The 26,291-nt window shown below is 39.7% G+C and overlaps 4 protein-coding genes across 7 annotated transcripts in view; 2 read left to right on the top strand and 2 right to left on the bottom strand.

Moving 5' to 3' along the window:
* Positions 1-26,291, bottom strand: part of LOC141766692 (zinc finger protein Eos-like) — a 224,900-nt gene that overhangs the window by 132,422 nt on the left and 66,187 nt on the right. The window lies entirely within an intron of this gene.
* c1galt1lb (core 1 synthase, glycoprotein-N-acetylgalactosamine 3-beta-galactosyltransferase 1, like b) lies at positions 386-7,914 on the top strand. Of its 3 annotated transcripts, none has more exons than XR_012593662.1 (5): positions 386-913; positions 1,018-1,308; positions 3,053-3,717; positions 4,753-5,289; positions 5,576-7,914. XR_012593662.1 is itself a non-coding variant. In XM_074633605.1 (4 exons), the coding sequence occupies exons 2-4, from the start codon at positions 1,089-1,091 to the stop codon at positions 5,062-5,064; spliced, it is 1,197 nt and encodes a 398-aa protein (XP_074489706.1). In that variant the 5' UTR covers positions 386-913; positions 1,018-1,088; the 3' UTR covers positions 5,065-7,914. The 3 variants fall into 3 exon arrangements, 1 of the variants encoding a protein (XP_074489706.1); XR_012593663.1 differs by having other exon boundaries at positions 4,753-6,078; positions 6,256-7,914; XM_074633605.1 differs by having other exon boundaries at positions 4,753-7,914.
* Positions 5,810-13,768, bottom strand: tac3b (tachykinin precursor 3b). Its single transcript, XM_074633627.1, has 7 exons — positions 13,637-13,768; positions 12,101-12,131; positions 11,896-12,016; positions 11,632-11,743; positions 11,481-11,525; positions 8,232-8,304; positions 5,810-8,137 (listed from the first exon to the last, which is right to left on the bottom strand). The coding sequence occupies exons 3-7, from the start codon at positions 12,010-12,012 to the stop codon at positions 8,119-8,121; spliced, it is 366 nt and encodes a 121-aa protein (XP_074489728.1). The 5' UTR covers positions 12,013-12,016; positions 12,101-12,131; positions 13,637-13,768; the 3' UTR covers positions 5,810-8,118.
* On the top strand, positions 18,569-21,271 carry apof (apolipoprotein F). 2 transcript variants are annotated; one of them, XM_074633593.1, is made up of 2 exons: positions 18,569-18,734; positions 19,361-21,271. In XM_074633593.1, exon 2 carries the CDS (start codon positions 19,391-19,393, stop codon positions 20,690-20,692), a length of 1,302 nt encoding a protein of 433 aa, XP_074489694.1. In that variant the 5' UTR covers positions 18,569-18,734; positions 19,361-19,390; the 3' UTR covers positions 20,693-21,271. The 2 variants fall into 2 exon arrangements, with proteins under 2 accessions (XP_074489694.1, XP_074489687.1); XM_074633586.1 differs by having other exon boundaries at positions 19,358-21,271.

Below are 26,291 nucleotides of genomic sequence, written 5' to 3'. Positions count from 1 at the left end.
TTCTCGTAAAGTTATGACTTAATTCTCGTAATGTTACTGCTTTTTTCTCGTAATATTATGACTTTTTCTCGTAATATTACGACTTTTCATTCTGTAAATCTCAGATGTTTTTTCCCCTCAATGTGGCCCTAATACTCCGTAGTACATTTGCCCTTGGGCCCTCGCTGCATTAGACTTATATACTATATACTATATACTAAGACTATAAACTGTGTTACCTTCATCAAATGCTCACATGTTTTTCTGCTCCAGACAGATTTTTATTTTATTTTTTTGCTTAAAATGTCTCTTTTGATAGTAAAGGTTGCTGACCCCTGATCCAGAAGTATATTTCTTTTTGCAGGTCTGAGCTTTTATTTTGAAAGAACGCGACTTGACCGGAAACAGCCTGGACGGAAAAAGAAGAAGAAGAAGAAGAAAAAGCAGTCAGAGAAGTTAGATGTAGTTTTTTTTTTTTGCAGCGTTTTTTAGAAGAATCATATATTGTTATTTTACTCTGTACGTTATATGTATTAAACCTCAGTGTTTATCTCAGTTTAACAGCCGTCTCAGTGAACGTTACCGCTCGCTCGCTCAGCTCAGTTTGTAACGTTCCGTTAGTTAACGCCACCGGAAGGAATGCTAACTTAGCACTGTAACTTAGCAACGAAGTTAACGTTAGCGGTGTCAGTTCGCCTACCACAGCTGTCCCAACACTAAGGCAAGGAACTACTATTATATATATATATATATATATATATTATTTAGCTGGCTTTAGTTGTGGTAAGCTCACTCACAGTTTCGCAGTGTTGCTAGCTGAGCTACGTTGTCGTTCAGAGAGGGATAAATAACGATAGTGGTGAAAACTGTCTCTCTTTTCAAAGTTGACGTGTCTGTTCTGATGAAGTAGCTGTGGAGCAGACGAGCTGCTATGGTGAGTAAACTCCACCTCAAACAGGGAGCGACACTCATCAGTCATTCCTACTCACTCGCCAACAAGGCAGCCCTCTTAATCCCTCCTCTAACTTCTCCTTTCAGCACCTGCCGACGAGTCAAACCGACTGACAGTGAGAGACACACACCTATCTATCTATGGTACAGCAGCAGCTATGAAGGCCCTCGGATCCAAACTATCCTTCTGTGCTGGTTTCGTGGTGGGAACCTTCACACTGTACGTGTTTCTGCTGCATGTGTGGTTTGAGAGGACAGCACAGCCGACCAGCAGCTTGGACAGGCTTCATGACAACAACCAGCATGATGAAGAAGAGCTGAACATATGGAAGAAGGAGAGGTCTGCTCTGTTCAACATGAGGCACCCTCATCATACAGGTTAGACTGCTTAAGAAAAGTCTTTTCCAGGTATTATTTGTGTGTATGCCTTTGTGGCATTGTTGTTCCTTCTGGATAATGCATTCACTCATTGCCTGGAATAGCAAGTGAAAGTGAGTGATAGATTTTTTTTTAAGCCTGCAAAAGTCTACTTGAATTACGATATTATGCAATATTTGCCCAATGATGCTAAAAATATTCTGCCTACTGCAGGTTTTAAACCAAATATACTGTTTCTTATAACTGTTTTTAAATTTCTCCGGATATCTATTAATTTATTATTATTGATAAAGTCCCCAATAGTTTGATTATTATGTTCTTGTGAGAGTCTAGAATAAGGATGCACCGATACTGATATCAGGCTGATACTGACTCAAATAGCTGTATCGGGTATCGGTGACAATGGGGCCGATCTATTCAATTCAAGTCTATATGTATATACAATATGTGTTATATACTGGAATTTTAATTCCTGTTTAAGTTTTGACCATTTTTTGCTACATTAAAAAGGTTTACACTTGAATTATAATTCCTGTTAATTTTGAAGATGTTTCACCAAGTTGCTGGTGTACGATTTATTAATTGAATACATTTATATGTATGTATTTATTTGTTAAGATTTGTTTTACAAAGTTAAGAGAGCAATGTTTAGGTCAAGCCTGATGTTTCCTTACACATAAAAGAATGATCCCAGTCACTTCCACACAGTGAGGCATACAGCTTATTAGTTAAACACTGGTTGTGTGAGAGAATGTGTGTGCTTATAAATCAGTAGGTGTGACAGCAAACGCTTCAGGATGTGCTCAGGAAACTATTTCGTGCTCAGGTGTGATTGTAGAAGAATAAGAGATGTAGTCCAAGTGTATGGTAACGGCTGTTTATCTCAGCAGATAAAGAAAACAAAACAATGGTGTGTGTGGTTCTGTAACAACAAAACACAACATTAGAGTGATTAGAACTATTAGTGAATAAACATTAGCAACAAAAAGTGAGCCTAAAATTAGCCGGGTGTTGGATGCCTCACGAGTAAAAACACCTGTGTGACAGCTGATGTAAAACAAAGGATCGGACTGGGCTCATAGCGATACCGATCAGTTAAAGAATGCTCCGATGCTAATGTTGGATTGGATGCCCCAGTTAAATCTCAAAGATTGTTAACTTGTTAACAAAGAGTTTCTTTTCCTAGGCATGTTTGTGGTCAAACTGGTAGAGCCACAGAAAGAATAGGCTTGTTTGAGATGAACTGCGGTTTGCCTGGAAAGTAGACAAGATCAGGCAGCAGCAGCAGGGGGCGGTGACAAAAAGCTTTTTGTGACATTTTTGTGGTCAAACTGGTCGAGCCACAGTAAAAATGAAAGGTAATCTGCATTAAAAAGTCACTTCTTGCTAAATATTAAAACTGTACGACACACTCCTTCTTTGGGAAGACAAGACAGACATGTTTATCCATCGTCTTTTTACTTCTTACCGGAACCACCCTTTCAAAATAAATAAAATAAATTAAAAGTAATGTAACAGGTTCTATTACTGGTGTTACCCTTTCAAATTAAAATCACCTTTATAACATAAAAGGATAAAATTAGCATAAAGAAACCCCTAAAATATAAACAAACATGAAAGCAGCGTACTATACAAATATACTGGACCATGACGAGGTCATTTTTGAGATAATTAGATATTGTCACAGATTATTATGGAGAGATTACAGTGTAAAATGTGATATCAATGTTTATATCTCTACTAGGTGAGGATAGCGGCATGGCTGATGAACTATACAAAAAGGTGCGTATTCTTTGCTGGGTGATGACTGGACCCATCAACCTGGAGAAGAAGGCTCGGCATGTGAAGTCCACGTGGAGTCGCCACTGCAATGTTGTGGTCTTCATGAGCTCTGTGGACGACCCTGACTTCCCCACGGTGGGCTTAGATACAAAGGAGGGTCGGGACCAGCTGTACTGGAAAACGATCCGGGCCTTCCATTATGTCCACGAGCATTACGGCAATGAGGCGGATTGGTTCCTCAAGGCAGACGACGACACCTATGTAATCGTGGACAACCTGCGGTGGGTCCTTTCGAACCACACGCCGGACGAGCCGATTTACTTTGGCCGAAGATTCAAGCCCTACACCAAGCAGGGCTACATGAGCGGCGGTGCGGGCTATGTGTTGAGCAGAGAGGCTCTGCGGCGATTTGTAGAAGGATTTAAAAACAAACTGTGCTCCCACACTACCTCTGTAGAGGACCTGGCAATGGGGCAGTGCATGGAGAAAGTTGGGGTGTTGGCAGGGGACTCCAGAGACACTGAGCACAGGGAGACATTTCACCCATTTATCCCCGAGCAGCACCTCACTGCCAAGTTTCCCAAGAGCTTCTGGTATTGGAGCTACTGCTACTATCCCATCTCAGAGGCAAGTGCAGCAAACATTGTGGACTTTCTCTTCACTGTTGACGTGGTATTACACTGGTATGATGCAACTTCAGCGCTGCTAATGTTTGAAATTGTTGTCTTGTTAATAGGGATGTCCCGATCAAGTTTTTTTTGCCCCCGATCCGAGTCATTTAATGTTGAGTATCCACCTACACTGAGTCCCAATCTGATACCAAAGAACTTATATTGCTAAGATATATATATTGCGCCTCGCCTGGAAAGTAGACGAGATCAGGCGGCAGCAGCAGGGGGTGGTGACAAAAATCTGCGGTCAAGTCGGGACAGTTTCCAGCCGTTTCGAGCAGCCTTCACGGAATTTACAGAAAGTCAGGAAGTCACAGAAAAAGTTACTTCCTGTTAGATCCGATCTGTAAGCCACTTGTAGTTTTCAGACCACGTTGGGATTTATTTATATTTGTTTGTAAATATATGTGGAAATGTGCGTGTGTCTGGCATTGGTTTCTATCCTTTATTATTTTTATGTCCACCTTGTAAAGCACTTTGTAATGAGCACTCGTTTTGATAAGTGTTATATATAGATAACCTTCATTATTATAATAATTATTAATATCAACCACACAAGATATGTTTGTTAACAGATGAAACCTTCATTGCACAACATGAGACTAATATCCTACAATGTAGCGTTAAATATTACAATTACACAGAAAGTTGTGCCTTTTTACTACACGTGGTGTTTGCTGTCAAAACTAAGAGCCAATCAGCTCTTTGATCAGGCGCGAGCCAGGCGTTTCCCATAATGCCCTGGGTCTTGCAGTCGGTGGAGTGCAACTGCGGCGCTTGGCTCTTAAAACTGCGGCCGCCTCAATCTTGTGAAGTTATCGTTGCCAGGCATCAAGCCGGACACAAATCTAACCGGCATGCATTGCGCGGCGGTCGCCAGTGATCGATTCTGCGCAGGCCTGGCTCATCTCGAACGAGCCTAATGAAAGGTAAACAACATGACCTTTTGTCTCTGTAATGTTATATAACCACATACTCTGTTTTTCCTTAGGGTCCAAACTGCTGCTCGGACGTGTCGGTGTCATTCCACTACGTAGATGCTTCACACATGTATTTATTGGAGTACTACACGTATCACCTGCGTGCCTTTGGCTACAGATACCGTTACCAGCCCCCCACGCCGGTAGGCTACAATATTGAGCAGTCAAGTTCCCGGGATGCTGCAGAAGGAAAAAAAGAGCAGACTATTCAGGAGAAAGGGCAAGGAAAGGGGGATGATCCATCCAGGACTGACGAGAGACAGGATGCAGATCCCCCTACTGCCGCTGGTAAGGACCCTCCTGCTGCTCCAGCAGGAAAATAACAGTACGACTGTATGGGTGCGTGAAGGGAACTCATCTCATTAGACGGGGAATGTGTGTTCAGAGTGTTATTCATTCTGATAATCTTTGCTCAGATTTCTACAAAAGTAGAAAAAGAGTCCACTTTGATTTGTCCCGAAGCTGAAGGACTGCTACTGATGTGAACTGACTACAAGACTGGTCTTAAGGCTAAGAAGTGATTTGTGACTTCTACTCGTTTTCTTCTGGTTTGTTTGGTGGTTTTTAACAACCAAATATCTTCTTTCTGTGCATTAATTTGTAAACTAACTAAAGCACCTTTTTAATACATATGAACCTAGTATGGAAACCAACTATCTTCCAGAGCCAGTTGAATTAGATTTTGACAGTGTTTTTTCCTTTTCTTGACTTTTACAAACCCACCAAAACAACTTGAACTACCACTCTACAGCGAGGAAGTTGTTTGACTTCATTTCTCACAGATATTTCCATACATGCCTCTGGAGCCAATGAGACCCAATTATGTGTCTTCAGACAGCGGTCAGATATAAATTTTAAATGAAATTCAAATCAAAGTGCCTCACCTTGTACATTCAATCTGACATAGGAAGTTCTTTTGAGGATACTGTGGTGAACCAGTTTCACAGTTGGCTACCTCCCAAACTTTTCAGACTGCATTTAGAAGCATTTTCACGATACAGGAAAGTACATGTTCAGTGTAGGAATAAATCCTTTTTATTTGGTTGTATGCTGCAGTAGCTGTAAGTGATTTCATATGAAGAAAGTTTTAAGTACACGACTAAGGCTGCAACTAACTTTTCTTTTCATTACTTTTTTATCTGTCGTTCAATTTCTTGATGAACTTGTTCGGTCCATAAAATGTAAAAAAAAAAAAAAAGAAGTAAAAAATGCCAATTATGATTTCCTAAAGTCTTCAAATAGCTTGTTTTTTCCAAAATGTCAATCAAAAACCACGCTCACCGACTACAGTGCAGGCGAATGTCTGCACAAAGTCGAGAGTGTTTGATAGGGCGGAAGTAACAAACATGCTGTGAACAATAAATGCCAGCTGGGTGTTGTGAATGATGAATGGTCGGCAGTTGATTATCAGAGTCACACTGTTTCAAATAAAATGTCAGTCATTTTCATCTTATCATTCTATTTTTCAATTCACATACATTTTCGTCACTGCCATTATTAGCCTAATTCATAAGCATTTTCATCACTTCCCTTTTCTTCAGGTCATTTTTGTTACTTCCACCCTTGAGGTCACTTACTGTATCTTAATTGATCAATTTTGTGTTGTGAATGATGAAACATGGCTCTGTTTTCATCATATCACGACTGTTTTAGTCAAATCAGCTTTAAATTAATCAAATCACCTGATAGTTTATCTCTCAATTTTTCATTTCACATCAAATCACCTCCATTTTTTTTGTGTTTTCCACCCCTCATAAAACCCCCTTACAAAATACTGATATAAAGTTAATTTCGACAGGAAAGCATTGTCTGGATGCATTCATAATTTCTCTATGGCTAATAGACATACACTGATGTGACCACGATGCTTTAAATGAAAAGTCCAAATGACAAAATGTATACAGTCCAGCCAAAGATTTCCATGAGGGATGATAACAGACTGAAGACCGACTAGTAAACATTTGTGCACTTCATGTTAATAATGTCGGACGAGGAAGTAGTCAAATATCTTTGTGTCTTTGTAATGAAACAGTCTTCTCAAAACCATCCATGTCTCACGCTTACCTACCCGTGCTTACACACACACACACACACACACACACACACTTTTCGCAGTCCCCCTCATCTCTCCCTAGCGGACTCATCAGCTTGTGCCTTGTAAATTTGAGATTGTATGAGCCGTCAGCTGCACACATGACTTTGCACTGTGACATTACCATGATGAGAGTGATGCTTTCAGATGGAGTAAAATTTTATTGAATCCTTCCAACGTAATGAGTATGGCCTTTGGGAAAGCCAGCGGATGACTTGTTCATGTCAGCGTTTTTTTGAATGAGCAAGATTTTTTTTTTTCTTTTATACAATTTTAGTTTCTAAAATGTTGTTTAATTTTTTTAATTCCGGGAGGGTCATACCTTTTTGTTTTGTACATTGTGTATATTTAGAAGTATTCATAATGGTTCCTTTACTATTTTGTAACCAAACAAAGAATTCATTTTGGGGGTGTTAGAGTGATTACCAAATACAGAAACTGGCTCCAGGAATCAGGCAGTCATGATTCAAACAGAACAGATTAGTCGTTTTATGTGAAAATCAAATGCACTTTTGAGTGTTATAATTGCTGTTTTTTCTTTTTAACCACTTAAACCTCTTATTGTCCTTCATGGTTAAAAATGTATGAGTTAACTAATGCCTATCAAAATGCCTTTTGTACGTGTTTACACTCCGTTTCCTTCTGTACACAAGCACAGAGCATGAGTATTTCTGTTAAAATGGATAAGTCCAGTTTAAACCAAATCAGCATGTTTTATGTAACAGTTTCCTTTGAAATTCATTTTAATTTGTGTAACATTTCAGTAGCAAAACTGCAGATTCTTCATATCTGTCCTGCGGGCCCAAACACTTTGTTGATAACCACCACATCTTGTTTCTGATGTCGGTGATTATACAACACAAATCCATCCTCGACAATCTACTCCAACATTCAAATTTTATCCAAGGGAAAGGTGTACAGTACTGTATTTATATTTGAAATGTATTTATGTTGGTATTGACGTCTAAATTGAGTCGATACGCTTTAGTGTGTAAATGAGTTTTTGTGTGAGAACACGTGATCAGTGTGTTTTCAGTGAATGGTACTTTAATCACTATAAATAAATGCATATTTTATTGTACATTTGTTTTACATTTTGTTTACATGATATTACATGTCAGAACATGTTCCAGTGACAGTAGAAATCATGCATGGTTAATATGTCTTCTTCCACCTCGCTGTGGTTAAATAACTTTGATCCTCTCTGGTAACAGTAGCTGTGAGGATTTATCAGCGCTGAAGGTTTTACAGCCTGTGTTGAGGTGGAGGAGGCGTCACATCCCCACTAAAGAAAGCGTTGAAACCTAAGTAAAGAGAACAAGGTTTGCAAAAGATTAAACAAACAAAGATTTTTTTTTTCCTTTTTTAATTTTAGGGATGCACATGAAAGGTTCTTACCTCTGCCTCCCGTTTCCGATGAATCGGCCTCTCCTTGTTTGTAAATACTCCTCTGCACACGGACAAGCCACACCTAGCGTTCATACAAAGACAGAACAAGTATGTATCATAGTTTACCCCTGCGACAACGTAGTCGGGGGTATATGGCGCTCCACGTGTCCGTCCTTCATCCGTTCACGTGTCACACTTTCATTTCCAGAGCAGAACTCGGAAACTTCAAATTTGGTATGATGGTTGACAGTGTGGTCTAGCTGCACCTTTTGGGGGTTTGAAGTCCAGAGTGCCCAAAACAATTTCGAATTTTTTAGACACCTTGGACTTGAGGAAGGTGAGCTAATAACGAGCTACATTGTGCTCAATAGACTTATTCCATTAGTTCCTAAAGGGCAAAACCTTTGGCCCTACTTTAGTAGGGGTCAAGCGGTGAGCCCCCTGGTATGTGAGCCATGCTCACTTTTGCCTTGTTACTACATTAGTTGACCTTTTCATCACTTGGCTGTTGACCAAACAGCATGTATATATAAATGTTGTGTAAAAGTCGAACGATAAATATATAGAATAACAATATTGGCCGATATCAGCTGCAGATTTATTGGTATTGGTGTGTATGTCAGCTGATCAGTAAATTGCAGCACAGAAATGCCACAAATACGTTTGAGGTCATTTAGAAAAAGTCTCAGTTTGTCAACAAGAGAGAAATGACGAGTATAAATTAAAAATTGTGGTGTATTTGGTGTTTTGTAACAACTCGGCATGGATGTCCACAGTGCGCCAAAAGTTCAAGTTTGTTCTGAGCTGCATGGACCTTTGTGGGCACTATTTAATAAAAAACGTATAGAAACATGATGACTAATGGAGTTTAGGATAGTAGATTTGATTTTCATGGAGCAGAGGCTTGAGGTATCACTAGTTTGAGTTTTAGCACTCTAGTTTTTCGATTTGGATTTGTTTACAAATATTGATTGAACTTTCCTCGGCCATGGAAATAACATTGGAATTCTTCATTTAGATGGTGTTCCCCTTTATGAACTGATCAAGTACACAGAGTCTGACACAAGTAATAGCTTTTGATCTATGAATCAGGGAAAATACCTGCGCTGACGTGCTTATATAGCCTAGGCTACATGGCCTTAAATGCAGATCAATAAGATCGCTTCCTGAACAAATTTCACAACCAGCAGATGGATTCATTTGTAGCTTATAGAGGAGTCGAGAGATTCAGTAGGTTGCTGGGACTGAACACATGGCTTTCAACAGCATGCAAATCCCACACTTGGAGTTCACTGACCACATGAAGGAGCTGGTCAATGCTGGAACTAAACTGACTCCCCGCCCTGCACCCATTTTCTCTCCCATAATCCCCCCTCGGCGTCCACCTCGAAACAACTTTGGCACCATCTCCACAAACACGACACCCACCACCTCCATCCCCTCCACGATGGAAACAGCCTCTGCCTCCGCAGCCTGATAAGGATGTTCCTTTACAAAATGTTGCAAGCACAGATTGATATGTGCTGGGTCCAGGCTTCAAGGCTAATGATACACGTGACTGTTTCCAGGACAAGCTGGGGCCCTGTGTGACGAGAGCTTCTTCTATCTCAGTTCTAATAAGTAGTAGAAAAAGAGAATGGTGAATCTGCGAAGAAACAGGAAGATTTTTACTGATTGTGCAAATTTATCAAATTTAGCATTGATTCCTTGCCAGCCAAACCATGTCCCAAAAGATAATAATAATGCTTCTAGCACATTAAAGCTAGCCCTGTTAAACGTCAGGTCTTTGGCAGGAAAAACTTTTTTAATCAATGATTTTATTATTGAGCACAAGCTTGATTTTATGTTTTTATTCTTTTGAATATGTCGCTCTTCAGCTGAACTCCTCTTCTCGAGCTTTGTTTCTGAATATCTACAGGCCACCTAAATACTGTGCAAACTTTTTTGATGATTTTACTGAACTGCTGTCAATAATTTGTGTTGACTTTGACTGTGTAGTCATTGTTGGTGATTTTAACATCCATGTTGACAACCAACAGGACAGAGGGGCCAAAGAACTGTGTCAGGTTCTTGATAACTATGGAATGAGTCAGCATGTGACGGAGCCCACACACAATAGGGGACACACTTTGGACTTAATCATATCAATGGGCCTGAACATTTCCAAGGTTGTAGTGATGGATGTTGCTCTGTCTGATCATTCCTGTGTATTCTTTGAGAGTACTCTTCCTGTGCACAGGAATGATCGGACAGAGGTAATCACAAAAAGATATATCACTGAAAATACCAGTGATCAATTTGTTCAGGCTTTCTCTTCCACACCCACCCTCCCATGGACCTCTGTCAATGAGCTTGTAGTTTGTAATTTCAATTCTAAAATTACAAATGTTATTGATGCCATTGCACCCACCACGGTGAAGATTGTCTCTGGTAAGAAAAAATCTCCATGGAGGAATGCCATGCTGGTAAGAAATGAAAAAAGAGAGTGTCGAAAAGCTGAACGCCAGTGGCGGAAAACAAATCTACAAGTTCATTATGACATTTATAAAGAGAGACTTTGCATTCATAATTCAGAACTGAGAAATGCAAGGCGGTCCTTCTTCTCTGACATCATCACCAAAAATAATAATAATGCACGTGCCCTGTTTGCTACTGTCGACAGGCTAACAAACCCTCCTGTGTCAGTAGCCTCTGAACTTTTATCCTCCAGGGCCTGCAATGAATTTGCTTCCTTTTTCACAGAAAAAATTCTCAAAATCAGACAAGCCGTCACTTCCTCCATAGCAGGTACAGGATGTTTGTTGCCCCTGCGTCCACTTAAACCTGGTGCAAATAACATGACACAATTTTATCCAATAAATCAGATATACCTGGAGGAAATCATACAACATCTAAAATCCTCCTCATGCTGCCTTGACATTCTGCCAACAGGCCTTTTCAAAAGATTGTATGGTCTCAGAGCTTTTACAGATTGTTAATGCATCTCTTGTTTCAGGAGTCTTCCCACAGGCCCTGAAAACTGCCGTCATCAAACCACTCCTCAAAAAGAACAATCTGGACTCATCAATAGTAAATAACTACAGACCGATATCAAATCTCCCATTCTTGTCTAAAATAACATAAAAATAAAAAACAGTTTCACACACATTTCATCATACAAATAGCCACACGATTCACTGTAAAATAGTGTAAGATAAATCAGTAGATATTGTGTGACTTGCTGAATGAATTGCTCTCAGTGTTGCTGAAGTCACTCACCTGTTCTCCGCCCCAACAGATCAGCGAGGATGTGATCCACGTGTCCTACACAAGATGAACAGGAAATGTAATACAATGCCATAATAAGAGACGTCATTACATGAAAATACTGGATTTGTACTTCCTCTACGTTCCAGTGTCAATAACTCACTGTTTGGTTGAGCAGCACTTCTCCTTCCCATTAAACCCACAAAGCTGTCATAGTCGATGTCTTTAAATCTCTTCAACTCTGCATCTTCTCTAATGCAGCACTCCGGCTTAGCCTGAAAGACAAAACATTGTGTGTTAAAACTTATTGTGCATTTCAGCTTCCCACTTTCAGAAAAATGTTTTTAAAATCTGCCACAGTGACCTGAGAGATCAGGCCATAACTCACTTGACTTTGTTAGTATCATATAAATGTATGTAGTCTGACCTCTGTCAGTGATTTGTAGGTGTCTTCCTTACATCCAGACCTCACAGGAAATAAGACGAGGACGACTATAGCGACCATTGAGGCCAGAGTGCAGCAGAAGTTTGGAGTTCTCTCCATCACTCTGAAAGGTAAATCAGATTTAAAGGTGCTATCCTCCCCCGTTCCATTGCATCCACTTAACGACAAGTCGTTGCCAGACACTTACCGTCTGTAGTGTCGTCTGACAAAAATCAACACTGTGAATGTCCACAAAGAGAAGCAATTAAATTAAACACATATCCAAGGTAAGTTTTAACTGTTAACTGATGTAGGAAACAGAGCAAAACACAAATTTAACGAGGTCAAAACACTATTGCGCTCCGTAGACATCTTTCTGTTAACTGACTCATCAAAATGCGACTCTGACCTCATTTATATATCTACAGGAGCGCTACTTATACAAACGATAACAAAACATATGCAGTTCCTAAACGAGAAAAAATAACATTTTACATTCTTCAAAGTATATTCTTTTATTTTTTATATTGTTATATGCTTCTTAAGATATGGTTCTTACACCGTCAATCTCAACCATTTATCCGTTTTTTCCACACTAACTGACGACCCAGAGATACCAACGTTATTATACTTTTGGCTCACAAGCCTTGTTAGACGTGGGAACCAAACGTCAGATATCTTCCACAGAGATAAAACAAAACATTAATTTTGGACCCGCCACAATTTTTTAAATGATTAATTCCCAATCATAATATTTTTCTTGTAGTTCTGGTGTTTTGAAGTGGAGTTGTATGAGGTTCTTATCCATAGTCAGCGTATTACCTACAGTAGATGACGGTCGGCACGCCCGCAGTTTTGAGAAACAGACAGAAGTTACGGCTCGGAAGCAAAGCATTGTACTGCTGTGGACGGGGACGGCAGCAAAACGTATTTTAGCCAAATAAAAGAAAGGCTCACCTAAAAAAAATCAATATCAGTGTATGCTATATTCAGAATATTTAACGTAACGTAACGGTAAATTTAAATACAGTATATGGATTTATTAGGACTATGCCAGTACTTACTGTTAATTTTTGAAAGCTTTTAAGATCAATTACTTGAAATGTGGCTATAAATGCTGTCAAGTTGAGTCCAAATGCAATTTGAATAAATACACCCACTGTTTAAAGGTATATACTGTAAGTGTTATTAACATTCAATAACATTGCAAATTTCCCAGCTGTGGGATTAATAAAGATTCATCTCATCTTATCTTGAAATGTGTTTCTGTTTATAACTATGAAACATGTCTGACGTATTTAGGTTGAAACGTTTTAGAATATAAATAGTTCCAATGGCATCTAAGAGTACTAATGGTAGTAAGCAGCATTATGCGTAACGGTGTTTTGTGATTATAAATGATCATTTTTCCCCCCTGTAAGGGTCCTTGGATCCAAAAAGTTTGATAATCCCTGTTCTACAGGACATTACAATTAGGAAATAGTGGACCTGTAAAATAAAACTTCATAAGCAATACAATTTGGTGTTTTGTAGTGAAGAACAGAATCCAAACCTGTCACTCATTCATCCAATAAAGCATGCAAGTACTATATGACAAAAATAAAATAAAAGCATTTAATCATAGAATAAGATGGCCCAGTATCTTCATGTCTCTGAATGAATAGAGTAACTTCTCGTAATGTCATTAGGCTCCTTTATCACACTTATCTACTGTAAATGAATGAAAACAACATGAAGGTCTCACCTGATACCAGTGTTGAATAATCTTGATCTGATCCAACAGTAGAAACCAGCGATCTGTCCCACAGTTTGGTATCAGAGGAGCTCTGTGCCGACTCAAAATACTCCTTTCCGCTCAGCAGCCTCTGTATCTCAATTATTATAGTCCTTGAGCTCATTTGTAATCAAATTAGAGCTCCACCCGCCACCCAAACCCCCATCGATCCCACCCCTACACACAGACAGAGAGAGGGAGTTTGTAACGTCTTTCTCATTAGTCTTATCGAATAACTGAAAGAGTCAACAGGAGAATTTTGGATGCTATTATAATAGGAAAATGAAACAAATATCATGCATCTTTTCACAGGTGGTTATTTAATGAAATAAACATTAAAATAAACAATTTTAATGTAGTACGTAAATGACTATTAGTTATGTCACAAAGCCCATTCTTACTGATTTAACAGGGAAGAATCTGTACCAATCGACCCAGTGAGTCTGAAAATTGGAAATGCCTCATGGCAACTGGTTATAAGATGGGCACATTAAAGGCTCTTATTAAAGCACTCTATGTAAGATTTTACACGTATAAACGTTTTTTAATCATTTTTTTATTGCCAATGTGTGAACAGGTTTTAACCTAACCTAAAAAAATTAGACCTTCCGTGAATTTGTGGGTTTCCTCTATCAGCCTGTAGACGGCTTTTAATGTGAAGAATGCGGGCCAGTTTTTGGGGGAAAATACAACAGATGTGACGTAATACGCACTCGCAAGTACTTTAGCCGTAGCTAACATTCCGTTAGAAATGAAATGGAGTCCGCTAACACCAATTTATATCAAGTGAAACCCCTCTTGCAAAACAGGAATGTGACCGATGTGGTTTTAGCTGGCTGATGTTGCTAACGTTAATCAACGTGATGCCTGTCAATCACCGTTTTGACCGATGCTCACTTGCATCTACGTAGTGTGAGCACAAGCAACAGGAGCAACAGGACGCTGACTGTCGTTGACTTTACGGCCGCACGTTTTACCTTAAAGGGACTGTATGTAGGAATCAGAAATTGCCTGTTAACAGTGACACTTGTGGCTGTAAAGTCAACGATGGTAGACGTGAGCGAGCATCAGTCAAAACAGTGAGGCAACACGAGACTGAACGTGACTGACAGCTAAAACCACAATATCACTCTATATTATATTTCACATGATGGCAGCAATGTTAGCTGACCTGTCCAATAGGAATTTTGCCAGCTCGGGGTCCGTTTTGATACCCAAAACCAAACAAAGGTCCCTCCATGAATCGAAGACCCAGCCGATATTGATCTTAGTTTTCCCTAAGTCCGTCTTGCAAATCACATTCCTGATTTGCAAGACGGACTTCACCAGATATAACTTTGCTTCCGTGGAGTTTGTGTTGGAGTCTGAGTTGTGTTGGAAGCTGGTCTGACTCCATTTCTAACCAACAGTTAGCTATCGTTCGCTATCCCTGTCGCTGCGCTAGAGAGAGTAGGCACACGCGAGCGCGTCACATCCGCTGGGACAGCGACCCGTGTCCTTCACATAAAACGCGGTCTACAGGCTGATAGAGGAAACACAGAAGTCGCGGAAGGTCTCATTTTTTAGGTTCGGTTACAACCTGTTCCCTCATTTGCTATAAAAAGCGATTCATACGTGTAAAGAGTTACATACAGTCCCTTTAATATGGAACTAATTACCGTATATATTATACTTGTTTTGCTAGTTGTGTGTGTGTGTGTGCGTGTGTGTGTGTGTGTGTGTGTGTGTCTGTGTGTGTCTGTGTGTGTCTGTGTATGTGTATGTGTGTGTGTGTGTGTGTCCAAGGAGAAATTGGACATATAATGTGCCTGTGTAAGTGGACTGGACTTGGAAACAGCGTACGCCCTGCAGGCGGATATTGCTGTTGTGTCTACAGCCTCAGTGACTGGTGTGTAAAAGAGCAGAGAGCCAAATAACTCCCACGCTCTCTGAATCAATGAGAGGACAAGCGGAAGCCTTCTGGCTGACCCTTTCCTCCTTCCACAGACAAACACTCAAAAAGTTGGATTGCTCCCACACAGGTCATATTCAAACAGCAAAAACTATTCTGTCCCACCAAACAACAACTCATACCCACAGTACTAACCCATACTATGTTCATGACAGCTTTAAAACTGAGCCCGCTACAGCCTCCGAAAGATTGATTGCGTTAATGCGTTAAAGAAATTAGTGGCATTAAAACAAATTTGCGTTAATGTGTTATTATGGCGTTAACTTTGACAGCCCAACTTATTAGTAAACCACATCAATCAATCAATCAATCAATCAAGCTTTATTTATATAGCACCTTTCAAACACATCAAATGCAATTCAAAGTGCTGTACAGACGATTGACAAAAATGTAGAATGTTAAAAATGGATTTAGAGACTAATGCACACCAAAACAACCAATATACAAGTTCATTGAATAAGAAAGCAATACAAAATGGGTATTTAAGATAATAAAAGATAAATAAAATACAAGGAAATAAAAATAACAATAAAAATAAATAAATACAAATTATGAAACTACACAAAATAAGCAGATTAAAATAATGTAATGTTAATAAAATAGAATAAAACAGATAATGATCAACAATAAAATGTTGATTAAACAAAATATAGTAAAATAAACTTTAACTACTAACACATGTCTGCTGTGGCTGACGTGCACTTTAGGAGCGACTTGGCCATGTTAGCGGTCTTGTCAAACAGGATTTAGATCCTGTAGAGAGATTTATAATTAACTTTTTATGGCAGTTTATTGACTTATAGTGTTAGTAGGATTTTCTTGTCCATCTGTCCAGCACATAGCCCTGCGTTTTACATTTCGTGGAGGAAAAGGGTGGTGAAGGTGAAATACTTCACCGGCGTTCCCTGGCTACCTGACCTGACCCTGACCTCCTTTGACTTCAAGTTTGTCACTCGTGTTGAAAGCAGCCAAAGAAATGCAGTTTTGGGCTTTTGTTATGTTTATTCCTGAGGCTATTGCTGCCATTAACTATGAACTATAGTCCAACTTCTATTGTTGCACTTTATACATTTTACTACTTGCACAGAAGAAGAAATGAAGGAGGAGGGGCTCTGAACTTCACATATTCTGGAGTTTGGAGGTTCTCCCAGTCAAAATAAACTGTTACCAGATCATTTTTTTGTAATTATAGAAACCAGAGAACAAGATAGGTGCATAATGACCCTGCTACATCTCCACGCCTTCATATTGTTGGTGGAAATTAACATTGCAACACGCAGGAGAGTACCTTAGACTAATTAAGAGGTGTTCCCAGATATAAATAGAATGGAATGTGCTGTACACCTTACAATTAGTGCTAAATATGATGCACAATAAGACGCACCACATACGCCCAAGTTCAAGGGGGAAGTTAGGCTAAAACATGATAATTGCACTGGGATTACAGGTTTGATCCGGACACTCGCATCAAATGAGCAAATACTCCCTGATGGGTTATGAAACCACAGCTGTGTGAAGAGCAGCCAGTCATCTTCAATTAGCACATTCTGATGATTTTTGATTGGACAATGGGGTGTTATTCATTCCTGTCCATTAACTGGTGTCAATTCTACTCAGTTCCCTACAGAAATGACATCATACTTTATGAATCACACACCCGCCAGTTGTCAGATTTTTTTCAGATTGTTTCCGTCTTGGTGAAACCCAGAGGGCAGCTTCCTTATATCAACTAACAGCTCCATAATTAACTTGTAGGCAGTACACAGTATGTCACTTTTGCTTCGGCCTAATGATGTTAATGATTTTAACTTTGTTTCTGCTGAGCAGTTGAGGCCAGCTGCTCTATCATGCTGTCAGACAGCCCTTTCCGACTCTCTTCAAAGCCAGCAGGCTCAGATGAGAAAAACATTATGGATAGGTATCACTTTCAGTTCAGTTCCCCATTGAAAAATATTCAAAATAACACTTAAACAGATATTGATTTTTTTTTTTTTTTTTAGGTGAGCCTTTCTTTTAGCTGGCTAAAATGTGTTTTTCTGCCGTCCCGGTCCACAGCAGTACGTTGCTTTGCTTCCGTGCCGGTAACTCCTGTCTGCTTCTCCAAACTGGGGGTGTGCCGACCGTCATCTACTGTAGGTAATACGCTGACTATGTATGAGTACCTCATACAACCCCACTTCAAAACACCTGAACTATCCCTTTAAGAGTCTTTTCAGTGGAAACAGCAGCCTGCTGCAGCCTGAAACAAGCAGGGCGCCACATAGAGGCTGTGATGTTCCAATGTTCAGAAGTGTCCTACTTCCTGAGCTAATTTAAAAACCAATTAGATTATCTGAAAAATGCACGGTCACATATCTGAAAACAGGGCTGCTTTTCTTGGCTCATGTGACTTTTTTTTTTTTTAAATACATGGTTTTCAACAGCTTGCTCCAGGGCGAAGTCATGCTATTCTGGGTGCTCTGATTGCCAAAGAGATGGGCTTTTACCAACAGTTTCTATGGTGTGAGTGAATGGGGCTTCGGCGAATAAAAGAAGCGCTTTTCTAAAGGAAGTTAGAACAGGAAAGTGATGTTTTAAGATATAAAAATACATGCACAGTGAGCAGGTAACAAAAGTGCATCCATTATGAAGTGGAGTTTTGTATTCAAATCCTACTTTTGTGAATGAGCTCAGTCTTTACCTCAGATAGCCTTGTCTTGACTGTGGAGGAGATAAATTTGCTCACGGCATGAGGGGAGATTTCTTTCAAGTATTTGGGTCAAAAACAAAAACCTACCGACTGAGAGAGAGCAGAGGGCCGCGGGGAGGGATGAGAGGACAGACAAACAAAACTGCTTTAGAACACATGGACTTTCCCCACGTGAATCAATATTCAAGCCCTGATCTCCCCATTGAGCAACGAGGCCAAAGAGAAGAGGGAGCTGAAAGACAGATGAGACAGAGGGAGGGCTGTGGGATGTCATGTGTAAAGAGGGAGATTCTCATTGGAGGCAAAGAGAAAGAAGATTGCTATGCATTGAGGAATAAAAAAAAAAGGAAAACAAAAAGCATCCTACATGCTGAAGCCGTCTTGGTCGCACTGCTACATTCTGGTCTCCACATCTGATTGTTGTTAAGGTAGGTGCTGCACACACAGCTGCTACAGGATCAAAAGATGCAATGAAATTATGAAGTTGTGGGTGGAACAACATTTCTATTTTTAGGTGTAGTTAGTGCAGGAAAAAAAAAGAGGACAAGCTCAGTGTGGAGGCTCTGTATTGGGGTGCGTTGCTCTTTCTTGCATTGCTTAAATATTTTTAAAATGTAGATTGTTTGTAATGTTTTTCCACTACTATATTTCACCGCTGCTCTCCTTTAATGTGAGAATCTTGACACTGGAATAGGTTTTCACTCATAACTAAAGTCATGGAGGGACAAACTCCTTTTCATTGCTCAAGATTTCAAAATATCTACTCATGTAATAAGCTTATTTTACTCCACATTGGGGCTTTTTGTGCAAGCAGACTGGATTGTGAAATCATACAATATAGACCAATGTCTAATTGTGACACTAGAAACATTACAGAGTAAGTTAATATTTTCTCTAGTGAAACAGGTGCAGCCACAAAACTGTCCAAAACTAGCCAATTAATCTCTGCCTGAGAGTAAAAGACAAACTGCAGGATTAACAGTACAATGAGGACTCATTTGTTATGTTGTTGGGTTGTTTTTCTTCCCCTTTTCTCCTGTTTTTTATGTAGTAGCTTTGGAAAAAGAGCTCTAACAAGACTGGAATGATGTCCTCCAAGTTGAAGTGGCTGATTGTGATCCAGCTCCTGCTGAATGAACAGGCTCTGTGCAGGGTCCCTCCTCCTCCTCTGGCGCTTCCAGGAGCCAACTTCAATGAAGGGGGAGAGGAGACGGCCAAACAGTCCCTCCTGGGATCACAGCTCCAGCTCGCCATCCCATCTGCAGAAAAACCTGATCCTGTATCGCTGGTTGCACAAAAAGAGGAGAGAGTTCAATCTGCCAAAAATATGATATTAGTCCTCAGGGCGAAGCTTCAGGGGCAGATTCAAGATCACCTCCACATTCAGAGGAACGTCAGCTGTGAGGAGCTGCTGTCTGCCAGCACCGTGGACGACCCATCGTCCTCCATGTTCCCCCAGGAGCTCCTGGGTCTCTCTTTAGTGCCCGTGTTGGTGGTGGCGGGCTGCCCACAGGAGGCGCACACCCTGGTGCTCAAGCTGTACGACCTGCTGGGAGTGGCGGACACGGAGGAGCTCCTGATGGAGGTGGAGGGTCTGATAGAGAGGAGGATGAACAAGTCTGCATCCACGCCTGCACCTGCATCAGCAGCATCGCCTTCAGATCAATCAGGGCGCCACATTGAGGCTGTGATGTTTAACATCCAGCAGCTGGCCACTTTGGGAGCAGGTTCCTATGAGCAGGAAGGGCATTGTGAGGGTTGGACCAGAGTGAGTGGAACCACGCTGGTAGGAGCAGCTGTGGAAGGAGCCACGGGTGATCTACGGGAGGCTTTGAGCACCTGCGAGAGACTGGGCGTCCTGTGTGCTGGTGTGACCAGCAGTGGACTACTCAAACCTGGGGAGTACCAGGCAGTGTACAAGAAAGGCAGTCGCGTCCTGCCCTCTGAATCCACAGCGTCTGAATGTTGGATCCGTCATTGCAGCGCAGAGGAGGATGCTTTGACCCCTGCAGCTTCAGGTCAACGGATGAGGCGAAGCAACCCGAGGAACTGCATCAACAAGAACGAGGAGCGTGTGTACAACGTGGTGGAGTGGATCCCTGCAGTCAGCACCCTCTACAACCTCGGCACAGCTGTGTATTACGCCTCAGTCAACTGCTCCCAAACAGCCAAGGAGAGAGCCATCCTCAGCGTGGTTGACCTCGGCACGGACGCTCTCATGGTCGCCACAGGGGGCACTGCCGGGGTGGCAGGCTACGCCCTGGGCGCGGGGATGAAGACCGGTGTGAAAGCCGGCGTCAAGTATCTGATCAACACCATGAAGCAGGAAGACGATGTGCTGGTGAACCAGGTCAGCTGGGAGGAGGGCGTCATCACCATCCAGTAGACGTGAAGGATCATAAACCAGCCTGGGAAGCTTTAGCAATAAATATTCTTATAATTAGTTTAAAAAGCAATGACACAGGATCAATGTTTGTTAACTGACATGTTGGTTTACCAGACTTTATATAATCTAGATTATTTGGAAAACAAGATTACACGTTTGTTACTCAGTGGATTTATCAGAACCGCATTTTGAAAGGGAAAAAAGCTTTTTTGTTTGTTTGTGTGACCGCACACACAAACTTCATTTACACAATTTGACACAATGATTATTCTCTATTGAAGTCAGTGATTTTTCAACTGGTCTGTAAATTATGTAAATTAGTTTATCTTTTGAGACAAAGTAACCAAATGTAATAAAAATTCAGTTACAGTAAAAAGTTAACTACATTACACATCAATTGTAGACTTAATAATATATAAAAAAGAATAAGTAAGATCATAAAGTAAGCTTTGAACCTGTTTTGCTTGTAGAAAAATAGCTCCTTTTGTGTATAATGGATAAAATAGTTGAACAATATATCATTTTAAGCAGCAACTTTTGAAGAACTGGTCTCAGGAAATTAAACCTTCAGTCCCTCAAGACTTTTGTTTTGCTCTCCATCCGGTGTCTTTACTTCTGGTCATTTTCCTTCATCAGTCTTGTTGTTTCCTTCCATTGAAACGTCTCATCAGGTCAATCACATTCACACCTCTGGAGTTAATTGCAGGGACAATACTGAGAACTAAATTGTGTTGTTTTGTATGCTTTTTTTTCTCTTTAAATGTCAATAAAATGTTTATTAAATCTATTTGTGTGAATAGTGACTGTCAGTGTGGTAGTTTTGTTTGTATTGTAGGCAATTGAAAAGTATGCACAAAGAAATATTATTTGATGTGCATGTTCACATTAAACTATATTTGGGCTGAGTCATAGTGTGCAGACTGTTCAGGTGCATTATATATAAGTTATAGCCTCATGCACTACACTGAAAATATGTTTTTTAAATGTGTGTTTTTGAGAGTATAGTAATCTTTAATACACTATAGGTTGAGGCTAATAGGTGAGGAGTGGCAAAGTAGTTTAATGTGAATAGAGAAACTGACCTTTAGAAGAAGAAGAAGAAAGAAAGAAAGAAAGAAAGAAAGAAGGAATGCAGTGCTACACACCTTCTTTCCTTACAACACATCAGTTAGGAGCATTTATATTTATGATAAGAGCTGTGGAGGCAGGCAAACGTGTGCTACAAATTGCAAACAGGCGAACCACAGTGATAACGGTTTCACTCTATGACTTTTAGACTGTTACAATTAAAGATAATTTATTTCACTATGGGATTGAATAAGCTTTTTTCATAGAAGACATTTTTAGCAGTTACTATTCTGACTTCTATGACACAGTGTCTGCTGGGAAAATGGTCTATAAGAAAGTCTTTCTGAGGCCTATTTGAAGCCAGCTGGCTGATAGCTCTGTGTTGAATTTGCTCTCACTCTGTTTATATGTGTTTTTTCTCTCACAGTCTAAAGACAGGCAAGATGCCGTCCTTTTTGTCCAATTCATACAGGGACCAGCACCATGGATAAGATAAGCTCATGTGGATGGATGGATTTTATCATGCTCGTTATCATGTTATAGTGTTGTCACAATACTGGAATTTCTAACTTTGATACGATACCTCGAAAAATATTGATATTCGATACCACTGGGAAAAATTACACAACATTGAGGGCATAACATTTTAGATTTTTATATAAAAAAAAATCAACTATGTCAAGAGAGCAGAAAGCACAGCTGGTTCCCATGTATCCATACTGCAGAAAATAATAATATTTATTATTATTATTTTATTTGTAGAGCACTTTTCAAGCCCAAAGCACAAAGTGCTTTCCAAGGAAATGCACAACATAGACAGCAGATTAGAATGAAACATAAATAATGAAATGAAAACAATAGAATAGGTAAATAAAGAAACAAGCATATACATATTCATACAATTACATATGCACATACATACGCATATACATCAGCACACAAGCATACAAAAGACTCAAATTCAAAAGCCGGTTGGAAAAGCCTTTCTATAGAAATGAGTATTGAACTGTTTGAATTGTGATGTGCTTTCCTGTGAACTTTGCTCTCTGCACACATGTTTACCAAACGGATACATCTGCACTCTAAATGTAGTGTAAAGAGATAAGGAACAAACTGGGTGTGTAATCAGATAAGTCCAGTACAGTACAGAACACACGCAGCCTGCTTCCTGGTAATGGAAAGGGATTTGATTTGATTAAAGGAGATAGTTTAAGATCTATTTAATAATGTTAGATAACATGTCTGTTTGTCTAGAGGGACGATAACCTCATCTTTAAACGTCTCCTGTTCCCTTCTGTCCACAGCTCAGGTATAACCATGTTTATTTTGATCGTATCAGAGGCAGGATCTGACCTCCGGGAGGCTGGTTGAATAGGCGTGAACAACAAAACAATGGGGCTTTGTAGCTGCCATTTAGGACGCTGAGGTCACATGCTCTGCATTTCTTGAGAAAACAACCTGACAGGGAGTCTACAGTCTTCAAAATACATGTGGTTGAATTGTGGTATTTTGTACATTTAATATCCTTAAACCGCCTTTAGATCAACACAAAGGGAGATCAACTTTACAGAGAATATTATTGCATAGTTGAAAGAATAAAGGGAATGTGAATTAAAATAATTTGAAAACTGTAACTGGTGTTAGGTTGTGCTGGGTCACCCTCTATACAGCCGTATTCGATGAAGAGTTTCTGCATGGCAAATTTGTATTTCTTTTCAATTCATCATAATTCAAACTAATTTCTGTAATGGTGTGGCAAGTCTGACATCTACTGGTGAGATTGGGAACTGAAGGGATGAGTAACATAAATGATGTTTACATTAGTAATACCCACAAAGGGCCGCTTGTACCAGCTGGGTGTTTATTTGAAAGAAAGTTTAAATAAGAAGTTACCAGATATACATACATCTTTAAAAAATGCTATTTTGGTGGCAGTGGTGGCAAATAATTAAGTATATTTACTGAGGTACAATTTCTTGGTATTTGCACTTTACCTGAGTATTATGTAATAGCCTATTGCACTTTTAAAATGTTGAATAATTCTAAATAACACTCAAAAGTTACACTAAATTTTACAGAATAAAAACTTGCATGGCCATTTTCAAAAGGGTCCCTTTGACCTCTGACCTCAAAATATGTGAATAAAAACTCTGAGATGAACAGAGTGAAAACCGTATCCTATTAGATAAAACAGATGTTGACTAACTGCATAATTTGCAGTTAAAAAAAGGTAATAAATCACAATATATCTTATCGCAATACTCAGCATATGGCAAAATGTTTAATATTGCAATAATAAAATTGTATCATGGCTTAAAGCTTCAGTTGGCAACACATTTTTGGCATCATTGTATACTCAGGTATAACCATGTTTATTTTGAGCGTATCAGAGGCAGGATCTGACCTCCGGGAGGCTGGTTGAACAGAGGCCTGTACTACGAAGCAGGATTTGCGGTTATCGAGGTAACTTCAGGGTTAACCCTGGGTTTTCCGTACTACGAAGCTGGTTTACTTCTTACCGGGGTAGATCACCATGGTTACTTATGCTGAACGGCTAACCTGCTCCGGAGCAGGTTATGTTCCAGATAAGAGATCAACTCATATGAAAACACCGCCTACTGACCAATCAGAGCTCACTGCGGTGATTGTATGATAATATTACACACATATGAAGAAGTTTAAGTCATAATCCAGGCTATAAACAACACAGTTTAAACTGACAAATGCAAGAAGGACAGTTGGATTTATGTTGTGGGTGTTTACCGCTTTGAATTATATTTTTATATTTATTTATTTTGACTTCCTCTTGAGTCCGTTTCACACCGTCACAGAGGGGGAAAGCAGTTGAAAGGATTTTTAATTAGTCATAGACGCCGCCGTGCACACGCAGGGTTCAAATAAGTGTAATCTATTCATCTATTACACTCTTTGGTATGTTGAACTCGCTTCGTAGTACAGGCCTCAGGGGTGCTGAAGAACAAAACAATGGTGATTTGTAGCTGCCATTCAGGACTCTGAGGTCACATGCTCTGCATTGCTTGAGAAAACAACCTGACAAGGAGTTTACAGTCTACAAATTACATGTGGTTGAATTGTGGTATTTTGTACATACAATAATCCTTAAGAATATTATTGCATAGTTGAAAGAATAAAGGGAATGTGAATTAAAATAATTTGAAAACTGTAACTGGTGTTAGGTTGTGCTGGGTCACCCTCTATACAGCCGTATTCGATGAAGAGTTTCTGCATGGCAAATTCTTATTTCTTTTCAATTAATCATCAATCAAACTAATTTTTGTAATGGTGTGGCAAGTATGACATCTACTGGTGAGATTGGGAACTGAAGGGATGAGTAACATAAATGATGCTGTTTACATTAGTAATACCAATAAAGGGCCGGTTGTACCAGCTTGGTGGAAAAAATACACTACCAGGGTTATTATTTTTAGTGTTTATTTGAAAGTGTAAATAAGAAGTTACCTGATATCCGATGTAAAGACACAAATTGATTAATTTAACAAAATATTAATATTTGTACATAAATCTTTAAAAATTGCTATTTTGGTGGCAGTGGTGGCAAATAATTAAGTATATTTACTGAGGTACAATTTCTTGGTACTCAAACTTTACCTGAGTATTACTATTATTTAATAGCCTATTGCACTTTTAAAATGATGAATAATTCTAAATAACACTCAAAAGTTACACTAAATTTTACAGAATAAAAACTTGCATTGCCATTTTCAAAAGGGTCCCTTTGACCTCTGACCTCAAAATATGTGAATAAAAACTCTGAACTGAACAGAGTGAAAACCGTATCCTATTAGATAAAACAGATGTTGACTAACTGCATAATTTGCAGTTAAAAAAAGGTAATAAATCACAATATATCTTATCGCAATACTCAGCATATGGCAAAATGTTTAATATCGCAATATTAAAATCGTATCATGGCTTAAAGCTTCAGTAGGCAGACCGTTTTTGGCATCATTTGGCAAAAGATTCCATAATAACCTTACAGCATATTGTAATTCAAGTGTTCTGAGAGGAAACTAGACTTCTGCACCTCATCATGGCTCTGTTTTCAGGCTTTAAAACATCTAGCATATGACAGAAGACTTTGGCCAATCACAGGTCATTTCAGAGATAGAGAGCGTTCCTATTGGCTGTGCTCCGGTTGGTGGGCGGTGCTTGGTGTTTCCTCAACTGATCTCAACATGGCTGTCTGGTCACAAACTTCCTTATTTCACAGCTAAACAGTACACTACAAGATGTTTCTGAAAACATTTGAGTTGAGAAATAGACATTACAGTAACAGAATATTTATTTATATTTGATCAGCGCTGCCTAGTTTGACCGTTTGATCGGAGTTTACGAGTGATTGACAGCTGCAGAGAGGGCAGGCTCCGGCTTGGCTCTAATTGGTTGTTTTCCTCCGGTCTGTGAAATCTTGCAGATGCCATTAGGAGGACACCGGAGGACACAGAGGAACATGATTATTTTTCAGATTACCTTTCTCATGCACTACTAT

This window comes from Sebastes fasciatus, chromosome 1 (assembly GCF_043250625.1).
Source record: "Sebastes fasciatus isolate fSebFas1 chromosome 1, fSebFas1.pri, whole genome shotgun sequence".
Taxonomy (NCBI): domain Eukaryota; kingdom Metazoa; phylum Chordata; class Actinopteri; order Perciformes; family Sebastidae; genus Sebastes; species Sebastes fasciatus.
Note: the sequence above shows the minus strand (reverse complement) of the source record. Positions and strands in the feature narration are given on the sequence as shown.